The 16,011-nt window shown below is 47.8% G+C and overlaps 2 protein-coding genes across 3 annotated transcripts; one reads left to right on the top strand and one right to left on the bottom strand.

Annotated features, from left to right (window-relative positions):
- The first annotated feature begins 87 nt into the window (after nt 1–87).
- SMYD4 (SET and MYND domain containing 4) lies at nt 88–6,543 on the top strand. 2 transcript variants are annotated; one of them, XM_053961404.1, is made up of 10 exons: nt 88–218; nt 904–1,048; nt 1,251–1,340; nt 1,640–2,783; nt 3,546–3,728; nt 3,988–4,154; nt 4,464–4,599; nt 5,046–5,162; nt 5,472–5,595; nt 6,223–6,543. In XM_053961404.1, exons 1-10 carry the CDS (start codon nt 88–90, stop codon nt 6,371–6,373), a joined length of 2,388 nt encoding a protein of 795 aa, XP_053817379.1. In that variant the 3' UTR covers nt 6,374–6,543. The 2 variants fall into 2 exon arrangements, with proteins under 2 accessions (XP_053817379.1, XP_053817380.1); XM_053961405.1 differs by lacking the exon at nt 1,251–1,340.
- A 483-nt stretch (nt 6,544–7,026) lies between these two features.
- On the bottom strand, nt 7,027–13,949 carry SERPINF1 (serpin family F member 1). The gene is made up of 8 exons (XM_053961408.1): nt 13,814–13,949; nt 11,356–11,440; nt 10,796–10,994; nt 10,563–10,718; nt 9,539–9,742; nt 8,618–8,760; nt 7,794–8,004; nt 7,027–7,430 (listed from the first exon to the last, which is right to left on the bottom strand). The coding sequence occupies exons 1-8, from the start codon at nt 13,891–13,893 to the stop codon at nt 7,171–7,173; spliced, it is 1,338 nt and encodes a 445-aa protein (XP_053817383.1). The 5' UTR covers nt 13,894–13,949; the 3' UTR covers nt 7,027–7,170.
- Between the last annotated feature and the right edge of the window lie 2,062 nt (nt 13,950–16,011).

Genomic DNA, 16,011 nt, shown 5'->3' with positions numbered 1-16,011 from the left:
CGGCGGAAGTGCCGCTGTGTTCCGTGCAGGGATGCTGCTGGGCGCCGCCATGGCGGCCGTGGCGCCGCCGGTGGCGCGGTGGCGGTGATGGCGCTGCCGGTGGCGGAGTGGCGGGGCCGCGCCGCTCGGCTCTGGGCCGCGCTGGACCCGGCGCTGCGGGAGCGGCTGGCGGCGGCTTCGCTTCACGACGCAGTGCGGTTGGGCTGCGATCTGCTCCGGTGAGCCGCGGGCGGGGCGGGTCCGGCGCTGGGCAGCGAGGGGATGGGGGGACTGGGGCATCTCTTAATGCGTATAAATAAAAAAGGCGGGGGGTGTCAAAGGATGGATGAGGCTCCGCTCGGTGGAACCGAGCAATAGCACACGGGGCAACGGGCAGAAAGGGATACCGGGGAAATTCCATCTGGATAAAATTCCACCTTTCTACCTGACAGCAGGTTGGAGGTCGGCCTTGTGTCCCAGGCTGCTGATGATAGGACAAGAAGATATAGGCTTAAACTTCACTTGGGGAGGTTTAGGTTGGACGCTGGTAAGAGTTTCTTCGCAGAGAGGGTGGTTAGACGCTGGAATGGGCTGCCCGGGGAGGAGGTGAAGGCGCTGTCCCCGGAGGTGTTTAAGGAAAGCTTGGACATGGCATTCAGTGCTGACAAACTGGGTCCCTCACAGGCTGGACTCCGTGGCCTCAGGGGTCTTTTCCAACCTAATTGATCCTGTGATTCTGAGAATATGAGGAAGAACTTCTTCCCTGTGCAGTGCCCACGCTGTGGCACAGACTGAGAGTGTGGAGTCTCCCTCGCTGGAGATATTCCAGAACCCTCTGGACACAGTCCTGTGCCACAGAGATCATCCTGCTTGAGCAGGGAGGCTGGACCAGAAATTCCAAGCTGATCCTTCAGTGTCCCACAGGACCGAGGAGGAGGCAGCCCTGGCGCAGTTGTGCCACCGGGCAGCCACGGACAAGAAGCCGGAGGCCGCGAGCTGGTACCGGGAGCAGGGCAACCGGGAATTCAAGCGGGGCCGGTACCAGGCTGCCCTGAGGCTCTACTCCAAGGTAGGTGTGGCATGAGGGGGTCCCACAACACCTCACAGCCCTGAGGGGATCCCCAAGATCCTGCAGCCCCTCATGGTTGAAGGGTGAGGGGCGAGGAGCAGCTCCCGCAAGGGGATCCCCAAAGAGGGGATCCTGCGGGCCCTGCTGAGAGGGTCCTGTGAGGGATCCCCCCGAGGCAGCAGCAGTTCTCTGGTCTCTGCAGGCAGCATCCCACGAGCTCCCTGGGAGCCCCGAGGTGTCCGTGTGCTTTGCCAACCGCTCGGCCGCCCTCCTGCACCTGGGGCACTTTGAGGTAAGTGGGGCCAGGGGCAGCACCCACCCCACAAGGTCCTGGGTGCCCCTGAGGTGTTTGATTGTTAGAACAAGAGACGGCAGATCAGATGTGCTTCCCAAGCTGTGCTCAAAGCATCCATAGCTCAACTTTCCTACTTCATTTCCGTGTCAGGATGCTTTACTTGGGCAGCAGGTTGATTATGCACGTGGAATTTGCTGATTAGCACACAGAATTCTTCCATGAGACTGTCTTAGGTGGAATGAAAGAGCACGAGCTGGTTTTCAAGCCCACTTAAAAGGCCTTATCTTTGTTCCTAGGTTTGTTTGGAAGATATTGCCAGGGCTGAAAGCCATGGCTATCCAGACAGGCTTCTGCCCAAGGTCCTGCTGCGGAAAGCTGAGTGTCTGCTGTGCCTGGGGAGGTTACAGGATGCACAGGATATCCTCAGAGTGCTGGAGAGTAAAATTGCTCTGGATGGGGTCATGACTACACACCTGACACGGCTGAAAAAGTTAAGTCAGCTGAAGGTTAAATTAGGTGAGAAAGAGAGGTGTCCAGAGCCTGCACAAGAAGCATGTGGTGGCATTCAAGGGAAGCCAGAGATCTGGGAAGAGAACAGCAGGATTTCAGGTGCATCTTCATCCCTGGGCTTGGGTTTTGATGCAGAGAGAGGACGTCACTTGGTGGCCTCCCAGGACATCGTGCCAGGACAGAGCCTGGTGAAAGAGGAGGCCTTTGTGAGCGTGCTGTGCCCTGGGGAGAGCCTTCCCCTGCAGGATGGTGACACAGCGTGGGACACTGGAGCCACCAACGCGGACCTTTACTGCCACCGCTGTCTGAGGCAGCTCCTGGCCTCGGTGCCTTGCCAGGGCTGCAGTTATGCCAAGTACTGCAGCCAGGACTGTGCAGACATGGCGTGGCAGCAGTACCACAGGACAGAGTGTTCCCTGGGAGCGCTGCTCCTCACCCTGGGGGTCTTCTGCCACGTGGCCTTGAGGACTGTCCTGCTGGCAGGATTTGCAGAGGTCAGCAGGCTGGTGGCGTGGTCCCACTGTGGGGACAAGAGCCTTCAGAACCCTGAAGCAAGCTGCAAGCCTCTCAGCGAGGCAGCAGATGCAGGAGCTGGTAGCAGAGGTGTCCCTGGTTGTGACAGCAATGGTCGGTACCAGAGCTCTTACCAAGCTCTGTTCCACCTTTTGCCCCACGCTGAGCAGCACAGCCCTGAGCACAAGTTCCTCTGCACGCTCACTGTGGTAGCTATATGCAAACAGCTGCAAGCAGCTGGCCTGGAGGCTGCTGTGTTGAGTCAGGAATCGCCTCAGCAGCAGCCCAAACCAAAGACATGTGAGAACACCTCAGATGGATTGTCCCCAGAGCTGAAGACTGTGGCAGAAGCAATGCTGAGGCACGTGTTGCAGCTGCAGTGTAATGCACAAGCAATCACTGTAATGCAGGAGTTGGGTAAGATTAAAAAAAAATTAAGCCCTACTGTGTTGTCACAGAATGGTTGGGGTTGGAAGGAACCTCTGAAGATGATTCAGTCCAAATCCCCTGCCCAGGCAGGGTCACCTGGAGCAGGTGACACAGGAACACGTCCAGGTGGGTTTGGAATGTCTCCAGACCTCCCTGGGCAGCCTGTTCTAGTGCTCTGCCACCCTCAGTGGAAAGAGGTTTTTCCTCATGTTGAGGTGGAGCTTCTTGTTTAATTTGTGGCCGTTACTCCTCATCCTGGCACCACAGAAAAGAGTCCATCACCATTCTCTTGACACCTGTATTTGTTTATGTATTGATGAGATCCCTTCTCAGTCTTCTCCAGACTAACCAAGCCCAGCTCCCTCAGTCTCTCCTCATAAGAGAGATGCTCCAGACCCCTCATCATCTCTGTGGCCTCCACTGGACCCTCTCCAGTAGCTCCTTTTTCCTGTCCTGAGGAGCCTGGGACTGTCCTCTCCTTGCCCATCTTGTGTGAAGTGAAGAGATTAAATTCTCAGCTGTAAAAAGCTCCCATTGCAGATGGAAATGATTTGTTTACAATTTAATGGCCTGTCCCATGCTGGCCTGTTCCTTGGTGCACATGCAGAGCATGTTTAGCTATAATTTATTGCAGCAATATACCAGGAACCTTTCTGCTGCTGCCTGCGATCGGTCACGGGGCTCATTGCAGAAATTGTGTGGGTTTGTGAGCATTCAATCTCAACCTGCTTGGTTTTCCTCTGTTTTCAGGGCCTGGAGATGGGGCTGTTGTAGATAAGAAGCCTGTGAGGCTGGCAACAGCCTTCTTCCCTGTCCTCAGCCTCCTGAACCACTCGTGCTGCCCCAATACCAGCGTGTCATTCAGTGGGATAGCTGCTACTGTCAGGGCATCTCAGCCAATCTCAAGTGGCCAAGAGGTTTTTCATTGCTATGGTAAGCCCCAGTTCTGTGTTTGTCTCAAGGCACAGATGTCATTCACCTCCCCTTATCATGCTGATGGCTATTTATATCATAAGTCTCATCTAATTCTCATGTTGCCAGAGTCTTTGTCCCTTAAGCCTTCTGTTAGATTTTCAGTCTCCAGTTGTGTCCTCCCCAAAATATACCTAGTCTCAATTGTAACAAAAATCCATTTATTCTGATATTAAGACCTGTACCTGTGAGAGATATCTACCCTTGCCATCCTTTGCAGGGCCTCACTGGTGTAGGATGAGGGTTGCTGAGAGACAGCAGCTTCTCAGGCAGTATTTCTTCGAGTGTCGCTGCCCGGCGTGCCTTGAGGAGTTAGAGTCTGGTGTCAAGAGTGTGGTGTCCATCAGAAATTCATTCTGCTGTCCCAAATGCCAGGCCCAAATGCAGGTAATTCTCCATAGTTATAATTGTGCAACTTAACTGGGGTGTGTAAGGTTTGGGTCTGGGAAAGCCAAGAGGTAAAGACCTCACTTTGATCCCTGCTCAGAAGCCAAAAGCCCCTATTGAGTCAAGACAGTATCTCACTGTTTCTTACAAAAACAAATAAGCTGATAACAATTTATTTAAAAAAACACTTTGTTTAATGAATACAAGTGAGGAACAATTTAGCAACTCTATAACCCAGAGCTAATGCTGATGGAGAGTAAGCTTTAAGCTGAATGTGAACAGGAGTGATCACAAAGGTGATTTCCACAGGGGGAAGAAGATATTCTTTGTTGTTCAAATGAAGCTTGTGCAACCTCAACCAGCAGAGATCACTTGTCTGGCCGTTTACAGGACCTTCAGCACCAAATCAAGAAAGCTTTAGGCCTGCTAAGAGTCGGGAAGGCTGGTAAGGCTCAGCTTTGTGCCCTGAGGTCAGGAGCTGAGGAGCCCAGGTCGGGACAGGAGCCATAAGATGGCAGTGTTGCTCATGCCATTGGGGTGCTGTGACATGTGGCCTGGTGTCCCTGGGGACTTCAGCTTTAGATTTTTTATACCTCCTGATCTGGGTGTTAATCTAAGTCGCATATTGTTCCATAGTAAAGTAATTAAATAAAAAGAAATCAGGGTAACACTGGAGTTGGGCATTCCCAGGCCTTGTTTTCCTGGAGGGAGTTGGGCCAACGCTGGGGTAGAATAAGCAGAGGTGCAGATGAAGTCAGTGTTGAATCCTAACCAAACCCCAATCAGCTGTGCAAAGATGAGATTGGATTGATTTTATTTCACGGATCATGGAAAACTGGACACTGGCATGGTGAATTTTATAAGTTTTTTTTTTTTTTAATATATATATAGATCAGGCTATCAAAATGCTCCTGAAGTGTCAGATGGATGCTGGAACCTTCTTGTCTCCAGAGCATTTACTGATGGGAGAAATGGAGGATCATCTGGCACAGGTCTATGCTACTCTTGGTATGGCACTGTCCTATCACTGTTTCATGTTTCCTGAACTTTGAATTTAACATAACTAGTTTTTTTTTGGACTGGCCCTCTCATTTTTTCCCTGGTTTTTGTCAGCGGGGCTCTCAGAAAGACCAAACCTGTGTTCCCAGCAGCCAGTGAACAATACTGTGCTCTCACGTTCTTTTAGATTCCCTGTCCTGGTGCTGTGGATAGAATTCACCACATTTTGATTAATTCTGTCAGATTCTTTGGGTGGCAGTAACTCTAGGAAGTATTTATTAATTTCCCATTGTTTTGTTTTGCTTGTTTTTCTATCAGGGAAGTGGCAGGAAGCAGCCAGACACCTGAAGAAGAGTATTGAGATTGTGGAAATGCACCATGGGCCATTGAGTGTAGAAACAGGCCATGAACTTTTCAAGCTGGCACAAATCCTCTTCAATGGGTGAGTTTGGTTTCATCCTCTGTCCCTGCCCTGCACCACTCCTGTGTGTCTGACACAATATCAAGGCACACCTTGAGGGTGTCTCACAGGACACAGGGCAGTCTAGCACAGGTACTCTTTTAGGAATCTGTTTCTCTCCTTTGTGCCTGTCTATCTTTTCCTTCTTCCTGGCTCAGTTTATTCCCTGTCCAATTGTTTTATTCTGTCAACTCATCACCCCTAGCGTTTATATCTCAGTTGTATAATGTTGCTGACATCTTCTCAAAAGAGGGAAAGAAATCCTCTTGCTTTATTGGCAAGGAAATCCCCTGATTCTGAAAATCTCCTCATAACAACTCCCTTTAACCAAATTAATTTTAGCAGGAGCTGCAGTGATGAAGTAGTGGGTTCCTATATACTCAAAGATAATGTTTTCAGGTTTGTCCATCTCCTTATCTTTCCATCTCCCTCATCCTCCCCTTGCAGCTGAAGCAGACACAATTTTCCTGCTTCTGGAAAGCAAGGGAGGGGGGATCTGTAGCCATGAACAGGTTTAGGTTTTTGTTAGGGAGGACTTAAAGGTTGTGTAAGTCAAGAAGCTGAATTAAGTATTTTGCATGCTCTGTTCTTATTATCTTCCTATTTCAGATTTGCAGTTTCTGAAGCTCTGAGCACAATTCAAAGAGCAGAAGGGATTTTGTCAGTGCACTTTGGTCCTCAGAATGCTCAGATCCAGGAACTACAAGAGATGAAGGCCTGCCTGTCAGAGCTTCCCAGAAACATCCTTCAGAGGACTTAATTTCCCTGTCAAAGGAAGCTGCAATGTGATCTTTCATCAAAGCTAAGTGTCATGTGGTAAGGTAGTCATGTAGTACAAGCTGGAAAATCATGTGTAACAGCAACTTGAATGAAGTCTTGAAATGCTCTTTAGTGAGCCTGTTGTAAATAAAATGACCAATTCTAATGTGAGAGGTGTGTGTGTGGTATGGTGGGAACAGAGGCTGTTGTATAAGTTCTGTGTGTGGGTTGGAAGCAAATGTTTGAGTTGCTTTTGTGTGAGGTGTGACTCTCCCCTGTGTGGTGCCCTGAGCATTATGAACATACAGTCATCCAGAGCACGTTGCCTTCTATTTTTAATACTGTGAGGCACTTTGCTTCTTGCAAGTGTCAAATGGAAAGGGTTAGAAGGGGTGAGGCAACAGCCTGGGAAGTGCAAACTTACAGTCTATAAAAGGGGGCACTGCAGAACTTGGAGGGCTCCAGCACAGGTCTGTCAGTGATGAGGGATTCAGAATCAACAACTGGTGTCAGGTTGGAAAACAGGATGGGAAACAGTGCAGCATATACCAGATAATGTTTTGTTTTCAGGACACAGAACTGCATTCCTCCTCTGGGGAAATTGGGAGTGTAGGCAGACAACCTTTCAAGGGAGAATACTTGGGCTTGCTGAGATTAATAGCAAAAGCTCTTTTATTGCAGCATGAAGGCGTAAGATTTGCAAGTTGTGTCTTTGTGCAGCAGAGCAGGGAGCCAGTATCCCTCCCAGAATCACCCTTTCCATTTGGGCCCTACCATTACAGATTATTGTGAAGGGATCTAAACACCCCTGGGATCCAGGATCTTGCCAATGAAGAGGAGGGTTCCAGTGGTATCATCCCTCAGTACAAGAAGGAAAGGTCTGTCCACGTGGTATTCTATGGGGAAGGTCAGACGAGCAGCATTGGCCCCAGGGTTTGGTGTGGATCTTTCCCCATCCTCACTAAGCTCCAGCATTGCCTTGTGTTGCACATGTGATAATCTCAGAGGTTTGGCAGAAATCTTGGAGAAATCTGGTGATGTGAAAAGTGATTGGAGCCCTGGAGAAAAGAGAGAAAGTTCCATTAGCTGAAGGCAAGGATTGCAGAAGGGGGTGCAGCACTGCTTATGTGTGATCCACGAGGGCAGGGAGCTGCTTGGGCAGAGTTTTTTGGGGGAACAGGGAGGAGCAGCTTCCATCTGCTTGTACTGAGCTTCACCCACAATCTCAGCAGCACTGCATGAGCTTGGTGGAGGGATGTGATAAAAAGATGAGAAGGTGCCTGGATGAAGGTGATTTGGTTGCTGGTGAAATCTCCACAACCATAACTATCAACCCACCAGCTTCATAACCTGAGAGCAGGAAGCAACTTGACCACTGCTTTGAGCCCTGGCAGCCTGCAAAGGGGGTGTGATGCACATACTTGTCTCCTTTAGTGTGCTGCCAAGTGCCTCTTCGTGGTTCAGCTTTAGTTTGGGCAGGCTCAGCACAGCGTGGACTGTCTTCAGCTCCTTGTCCACATCATGGACAAACTCAGAAGTGAGGCTTTCCTCAATCAGAGTCATGTTCTGGGTCACCTTCGTAGGCAGGAAGAACATGGCACTGATTCCCTCTGTCAGGGGCAGCTGGGCAATCTGCAAGACAGAAATAAGAGAGAGATAAGAAAGGGTCACATCAATAATAAACAGTTTTACCATCCTGTACCAGGCAGAGGCCTGATTCTCAGGCTGGAATCTCAACCTTTTCAGTGAACATTTGATCTTTTTTCCCTGTTTGCTTTTATCTGACATGATGCTTCCTGACACTTCTGGCTTTTCCCCCAGGCTTTCATCCATCCTTGCTGCACTCTTCCTGCTATGGAAGTGCTCTCTCACCTGCTGAATCCTGCAGCATTGCTTTGGAGAATTCTCACTTGAACACCTTTGAACTCATGCTCCAGGGAAAGATTGGTTGAAAGAGGTAGAGATGGAAAAGTTTTGAGAGGTGCACCCTGCCCTTCTTGCCCAACTTTAAGTCAAGCAATACAGGCTGGCAGGACCTGGGCATAATTTAAATTTTGGATTGCTTGTGACATAGCCTGGGTTGAAGCAGGATATCCTAAGAGTCAACACACTGCCTTTCAAAATAGGGATTGCAAAAGTAGCTGATGGGAGGAGCAAGGCTGGAATGGGTTAACAGGTAGGTAGGTGTAGCTGAACCTGCTCCTCAGTAGGTTTAGGAGATCTTAGGCAATATTTGCTGTCTGACCTTGCAGTTGAGTTCTGAGTCAAAACCATATCTCAGGATGGCTTTGGGGTCTGACATCATGGACACCTTCACAGTCCTGTCCTCGTCCAGGTGGAAGTCCTTCAGGGCAGTGTTCTTGATGTCAAACTTGGTTTTCCATGTCCCTATTTTATAAGAGAGAAAAGGGAGGATTTTTCTGCTAGAATAATAGCATATGAAACCAGGCTTATGCCTGTGGCTGATTAATCTTGTGCTTTAATATACAGTATTTGTGCATTAAGGAGTTGAGGCATAACAGGGATAGAAATAGACTGATTGGAGCTACTGATTTACTGCCATCCTTGGCCCCTCCTTTTCATCTGAGAATTGGCTAAATGGCAAATAAATAATCAAGCCAGTGTATGGGTGGAGTAGCCATTGGGAAGTTGATGTCTACTTATGTAATTACAAAACTATTTTAAAGGGTAACAGTTGTGTCAGTGGATATAAAGTGCTTCTCTCCCCACCCTTTATTTTGCTCCTTGTCTCTAAGCAATAATTCTCCAGGACACTGGCTTACAGCATGTTTAAGAACAGCTCTCTAGTATCAAATTGTTCCTTCCACAGTGGTAAGAAATCTCAGAACACTCTAAGCTGTTCCTTCCCTAAATGGTAATATCCTGTCTCTGAATGGAGTTTTGTGAGCTTAAACTTCCCTCTCTGATTCTTACTGCAAACAGGTCAAGTTTCGGCTTCCCAAGAATAATAATTCCTCCCTCAGGACTATTTTTGTTCAGGTAGTGTGCTTTCTTTTTCCTTCTTTACTAAACATTCTCAAACACTTTCGTCTCACACTCTCTGTTTGACAGCTTGTTTGCTTTATTGGAAGAGCATTCCTTCACATCTCCTCTGATACATGCTTAATGGATTTTTTTTCTGCGTCCAAGCACCCAACATTCTTACCCTTGAAGAAAGCAGCCCCAGCAAGGAGAATGCTGACATCTGTGGGCATGTCCTTCATGAACCTCATGATCCTTCCCTTTGTCTGCTGTCGGACCCAGGTGTTGATTTCTTGGAGGTCCAGCTGGGTGTTGCCACTCAGTGCCCTCGGTCGCATCTTGTAGGACTTCTCAAGCTGGCTGTGAAATCCAGGCCTTGCCCTGAGTCCTGGGGAATAAAAACATGGATACTGCAGCTAGCTGCCTTATCCAAACAATCTCAAGGCAGCAGGTGGCAATCCAAAGCCCAGCAGCAGGTCTCTTATAAAATATGAGTGCCTGTTTGTCTCCAGAAACCTGCTTTGAAGAGAAATATCTGAAAGCACATTAAGGAAAGTGATCCAAATCCTACAGCCACCCATGCTGAAGCATGGGATAACTCTTCTGAAAACTGAAAAAAGGAGATAAGAACTGAAGGCTTGGACACAGCCATTCCTACACCAGCCTTTCTTCTTTTCCCAGCCTGCTTTCTGAGTACAGCTTACTCAACCTATTGGATTCTTGGAACCAGCAGGTTCCAAAAGATAGCTCTTAGCATTCTCAGCAGATGTTTATTGCATGCCAGAAGCAGACATTTCAAATAGCTCTGCAAGGAATTAAACAAAGGAATATGGCTGAATGTTATCACAAATAGAAAATGTGATCTGTGGTTCCTGGAAGCCAGCAACACCTGCCAGACAGCCTGGAGTGAAGGCAAAATTATCAGCAAGTTTCTCTTAGGTCTTCTGTGAGTTAACTGTTCTGTCACCAATGTCTTTGTGTGCATGTCTGGTCTTTTATTTAAGTGCACACAAACTTCCCAGGCTTTTTCTGGAGCAGCAAGAGCATTCCATGCCCTGTCTGCATCCTGGCTCAGCAGAATGCCAGAGCCAGAGCTGTTAGTGTTGTGTTACTCAGTGTGTTTATATATATATATATAGTCACGCCAAAATAACTGCTGCTGACAGCTTTTTAGGTAAAATTTTATAGAGGGGAAGAAGGACTTTTACTTTTCTCCAAGATGATCCGGGAGGCACTTTTCATGCTCTTCTCTGGCCCAGTCACACTGCTCAGGAGGTCCTTGTAGGTGTCGTGGACCTCAGCCTTGTTGAGCAGGTCGTAGAAGAGAGCGCGAGAAATCACATCCTCAGTTCGTTCTCCAGCCCCTGCCAACGACCAGGAAAACATGAGGGAAGGGCTGCCAAACCTGAGGGTGAGTGTGGAAACGGGGCAAAGAACTCACCAAGTGAGAGACCAGAAAGTGCAGTAGCCAGGCTGAAGGGAGACAGCAGCACGTTGGCCGTGGCTGTCCGGCTGGACTGCTGGCGGTACAGGTCGTAGCCAAAGTTGGAGACTGCAGCTGCCAGCTTGTTCACAGGGCTCTTGTAGAATGGATCTTCCTCTTCCTCACCAGCATTGGCTCCATCAGCTGTGGCAGAGTTCTGGCAGGTCCAAGGAGTGCTTTGGTTAGACTTGCAGGTGTGGTAATCACTTCATAGGCAAACAACTACAGGTATTCTTCTGTGACTTACAGAAATATTGACTTAATCTTATAGAGAGTGTAGGAACACTTACTTTAATGCCAAAGGCAGCACTGAGTTTGAAATTCTGCCTCTTGGTCACCCCCTGATATAACTACTGTGGTTTTATCCAGGTAAAGCAGGAGTTAGTCTCATTATGTTGCTAAATAAAATCCCAGTAATTTAGGAGGGTAGTGCTTAATCCTTCAGTAAGAATCTCTAAAATGGAATTACCTGCTCCACACCTCTTCCCCTTGCTCTCTGCATATTGTCTCCTACTCACCTGCTCAGTAGCTGAGTTCTGGGTTCTGCCTGGGACAGTTAAGAGACCCAGGAAAAGAAGAACCACTGGAATCTGCATGCCGGACCTACAGAATAAGAATATGACAGAGAGAGTTTGAGCAATCAGATAAATACATCTCTACACAACTATTCAGTGTACCTGGCTATGACAGGAGCTGCAGTGACAGATGCTGCTGCTTGTCCTTCCAGTTGTGAAACACACACCTGATCTGAGCCAGGTTTCCTTCTCTTGTTGGAAATATTCAGCCAGAGTGGCCCCAGTGACTTTAAAATTGGGCAAGCAAATGGTGTGGGTGTGCCTGAGCACAAAAGCAGATGTGTGTGGCCCAAACCACACTGTTGCTGGCAGTTATGGAGTGCCAAGGTCCAGAAAAGCACTAAATCATTACTTCTGAGTCTTAGGCTTCAGAAAAATTCAAGACTTCATTTATAAAAAGCACCAGATCCATATTGTTGAATGGGGCAGAAGGCAACACTGACTGGTTACTGCTTTGATATACAAATTACCTGCCTCAGGCAGTAGTTCGCTCTTTCTTGTGTCTACATGTACCTGTGTCCATTCATTGCTTCTTATTTGCAATCTGATGAAGTAAAATAGAAAAGCTTTCTTAAAAGACAATGAGGAAACCCGGAGAAGTGAAAGGCAGAGCTTGGCTTATTCAACATTTTTAATGGAGGCGGGAGACAACCACCAAACTCCCCAAAGCTGTTCCTTCTGTGGAATCCACTTCTCATCACTCCAGTCCTGGGATGAGTGGCCCTTCCAGACAGATCTGTCTGTCCAGAAGGGCACTGAGTAACCCAGGGCTTTGCTGTGGGTAAACCAGAGCTACTGAAGCTTCCTGCCCCCAAGAACAGTCGCCACTGAGGCTGGTCTGAAGCAATGTTTAGATAGATTCCCAGAAATTAAAGAGGGTTGTATTTAACTAACCCCTGTCATCCAGGCAACTAGAGAAATCAGAGGAAGAACATGTGTTTCAGATTAAATTCAGCTACAAAGAAAACACGCCTGCTGCTAGAAATACATGTGGCGACAACAGCCCCAGCTCAAGACCCCGTTCAGGCAGAGTGAGAGGCAGTTTGCTTTTCTCTTCCCTGCCTTTTCTTCTGGAGGCAGCTCTGCCTTGGAGAAAAAAGCATCACAGGGGAGGTTTTAAGCTCTCATCTATGTTTAGCCAGTGTAACACAGAAGTGGTAGCCTCTTTCCCCACCATGCACTTGCATTCTGCAACCTGCTGCCATCCCAGCTGCAGAATGGGTGAGGTTTCTGGTGCAGAAGCTGTGGATCAAGAGGATTTACTATCTGGTATATCTGGTGCTGTGATAGTGGATATGATTGCTCCTATCATTCCAGAGATTTACAGTGCACAGGCACCACGCTGGAAGAGAGATGCCAGAAGTCCTGCATGAATCTAAGTCAAACAGGCTAAGCAGGGGCTCTGTGAGGATGCCTGTGCCAAGCTGCACTCCTGCATGCTGAGAGGAAGAGGTTTGGCCCAGTCTAGCTTAGAGATGAAGCTTTTCCATGGAGCATAACCTTTTCTCTGAAGAAAAAGAAAATAATCTCAACACAACCTCTGCTTCCAGCTACACTGAGCTCCTGGGAGCATGGGAGCAGAGATTGGTTTTGCAGATTGTATTGTTTTTGCCAGTACTGTCACCAGCTTCGTATTTCTCAGACTTTGCCAAAAAGCAATTTCCATTTTAAAAAGACAAAGCCTTTTGCGTTTGAATTGGCCTGAACATCTGGATTCTATCTGTATTTCTCTTAGCACACAGCCAGAAATGCAGAGAAAAGAATTTGGTTGGATCAGAGGTGGGATGGTTTCAGGCATGATATTAAAATCTGTGGCTGCCTTGAAGGAGAAGAGGAGCAACAGCGAGTGATGTTACAGTCAAAAGGTACAGGAAGAAAGCCTTGAGAAATGAGCTGAGAAGGAACTTTGTGTCTGGGAGTTGTCGATTTGTGACGGCCTGCAGGTGCAAAGGAAATATTTTACTTTCCACCTACAGTGGTACAAGTCTCTCACATCATTTATAAACACTTCTGACTTTAGAGGTGCTGTGAAAGAGGACCCATGAGTTCAGACTGCTCACTCTGCTTGTTCCACAGCTCCTGGAGCATCCTGCAGCCACCAGCTCCAGAGGATTTGACTGTCACACCATCACAGACAAAGAACATGTTCCCAGCTGCAAGGCAGATGCTTGAAAAGCAGAAAACCCACCCCAGTTCCCGAGCACAGCTCAGCCCCGGGGGCAAAGCTGATGCTGGTGGCTCCCGATCCTTGGTGAGGTCTCTTGGTGGGAATCCCACCTGCAGAAGAACCATTCTTCCCATTTCCCAGGTCCTCTGAGAGCTGCCCAGCCTCAGCCCCTGCCCTGTGCTCCCCTGGCCGCCGGCAGTGGCACAGGTGAGCTGTCCCTGAGCTGTGCCTTACCTGGGGCTCCTCTCGGCCGCTGCTGTCAGGGCTCCCAGCGGGTGCGAGTCGAGGACAGTGCGGCTTTGGTGCAGCCACATCTGCTTTTTGCTGCTTCCCCCAGCCCAGCCTTCGGCAGGCTTCAGGTTACAGCTTCCCAGGGCTCTCTTAAAGTGCTCTGCTCCCATTTTCTGCCCTTGCCACCCTCGCCCTGAATTGCACTAATTTTTCAACCCTTTTTTCGCCCCAAACAAATCCCTGTGCTAAGGGCAGCCTGGTGGGTAAAGCACAGGTAGGAAAGGCAAACACTCCCTGCCCTGTTTGAGCAAGTCTTTTATCCCTGCAGTTCTGCCATAGGTCACATCAGGGAATTCCTTCTGTCTCAGAGGTATGGTTAATGCAGTAGTGTTTAATGGATTTATAGATTTATGTCCAAGATTTAATGGAGAGACCGTGGAAACAGGATTCTGTTGTTTGAGGCAGTTAAGATGCTGGGAACTGCTTGTATCCAGTGATAGTTACTAGTTAACAAGAAATCATTAACTGGCTTAAAGTTTTTGGCTGAAAAAAGAGGCTGGAAAGCCAAGGACTTGTTAAAAAAGAAGATGAATTAAGAGAATCTTGTAGAAGCTTTCAGAATGATAAATGATATGGAGAAAGGAAAGGGACAGAGGAGTTCCATTATTATTTTCCACAGAAGGCTCAAGGGGAGCACCCACCCGTGCACATTTAAATCAAGGGAATGTATTTTTAAACAAAGATTAAATTGTAAAACTCATTATAACTAGATCTTGCAGAAGATGAAAGATAAATATAGATTTGAGGTAGAAAACCCAAGCCAAACCATATTAGTGGAAGAAAGGTCCCCTGAAGGCTACCAATGGCCAGCTGGGCAATACAGCCAGAGAACATTGGGTTTTCCTTGACCCTTGCCATTCTTTTTTTTTCCTCAGCCATGGTTACTGGAAGGAGCAGGATACTGGGCTAACTGGACATGCAGCTAACCAGATCCAGCTGTTTTTCTGTTTGCAAATGCTGCAGTGATGTCAGGGCCCCCAGTCTGGGACATCTCCTGGGGCTCACTGCCAGCAGGTAATGAGGAGCTCGTCCCGGGTGAGCACTGAGCTCATCCAGTCCCTCAGCAAAGGGGAAAGGATGGGCTCAGAGATGCATTAGCTGCTGGTTTTGCAAGGCAGGAGAGCAGATCAGGTGTGCCCTGTGATTAGTCACTGCTTCAAAGGCCACCCCTCCTAACAAGAGGGGTAGCAGCTCTGCTTTCAGCTGCTTCTCAGCTTGTTCTGTGCAAAATCATCTGCAGAGAAAAGATTGTACTTGTTATTCTTCAGCCCAGGAATGGGGGTGTTGGCTGTGGAGATGTTTTCTGGTGGTTTTCATCTCTTTGTGATTCCTTGTTTGTGGTGTTAAAATGCCCTTTATGGAAGGACCACTTGAAAAGTTTTTATGTCTTGTCTCTATCTTCAAAAGAAAATCCATCTGTTTAAATACAGGTTTGGTTTTAAAACCATTTAAATCAGAGTGGTAGTTTCAGAGAATGTTATTACAGACCAAAGCCAGCTTTATTCCTGTAGGTGAAGGATATCCCTGAAATGGTACATTAAATTCATCTAACAAAATCAGTTTTATTAAATCAATACAAACATTTTGCTGTTGTTCTGGTTTGGTCTCAGCATGCTCTCTGACAGGGTTCACCTCTACTGTGGAAGTAGTGGTGATATGAATTTGCTCCAGGTAAGGAAAAAAGTACATCTAATATGAAAGAAGCTGGGAATTATTTGATATTCTGAGCCAGTGGTGCAGATGGATAGAGCAGACACCCTGTGCTAGTCATGTCTTTTCAGAATACAGCTCTGTCAAAATGAAAGCTTTAGCAATGCAAAGTGGAAACTCCTGAGCAACATTAATATTACTTTGCATTTTACAAACTGCCTCTTCTGGAAAGTCGGTGGAGTGAAAAAGAGTCTTATGGTTGGTGTAACTGATAATTTGTTGAGCGAAGCACAGTCGTGAAGGGCTGCTGTACTGTCAAATAAGATGAAATTAATAGTTTGACAAGAATAGCTTGGAGGAGGAGTGATGGCAGCAAGACAGAAAATAGGAAATAAGAACCAAGCTGTTCAGGAAACTGAGAACAAGGGAAAAAACTTTATAAAAGCAGGAGCTGGAGGGTAGAGGCGTGAAAAGGAAAACTTGAGCTTCAA

Source organism: Vidua chalybeata, chromosome 20, assembly GCF_026979565.1.
Source record: "Vidua chalybeata isolate OUT-0048 chromosome 20, bVidCha1 merged haplotype, whole genome shotgun sequence".
NCBI classification, from domain to species: domain Eukaryota; kingdom Metazoa; phylum Chordata; class Aves; order Passeriformes; family Viduidae; genus Vidua; species Vidua chalybeata.
This window is presented reverse-complemented; position numbering and strand designations above follow the sequence as displayed.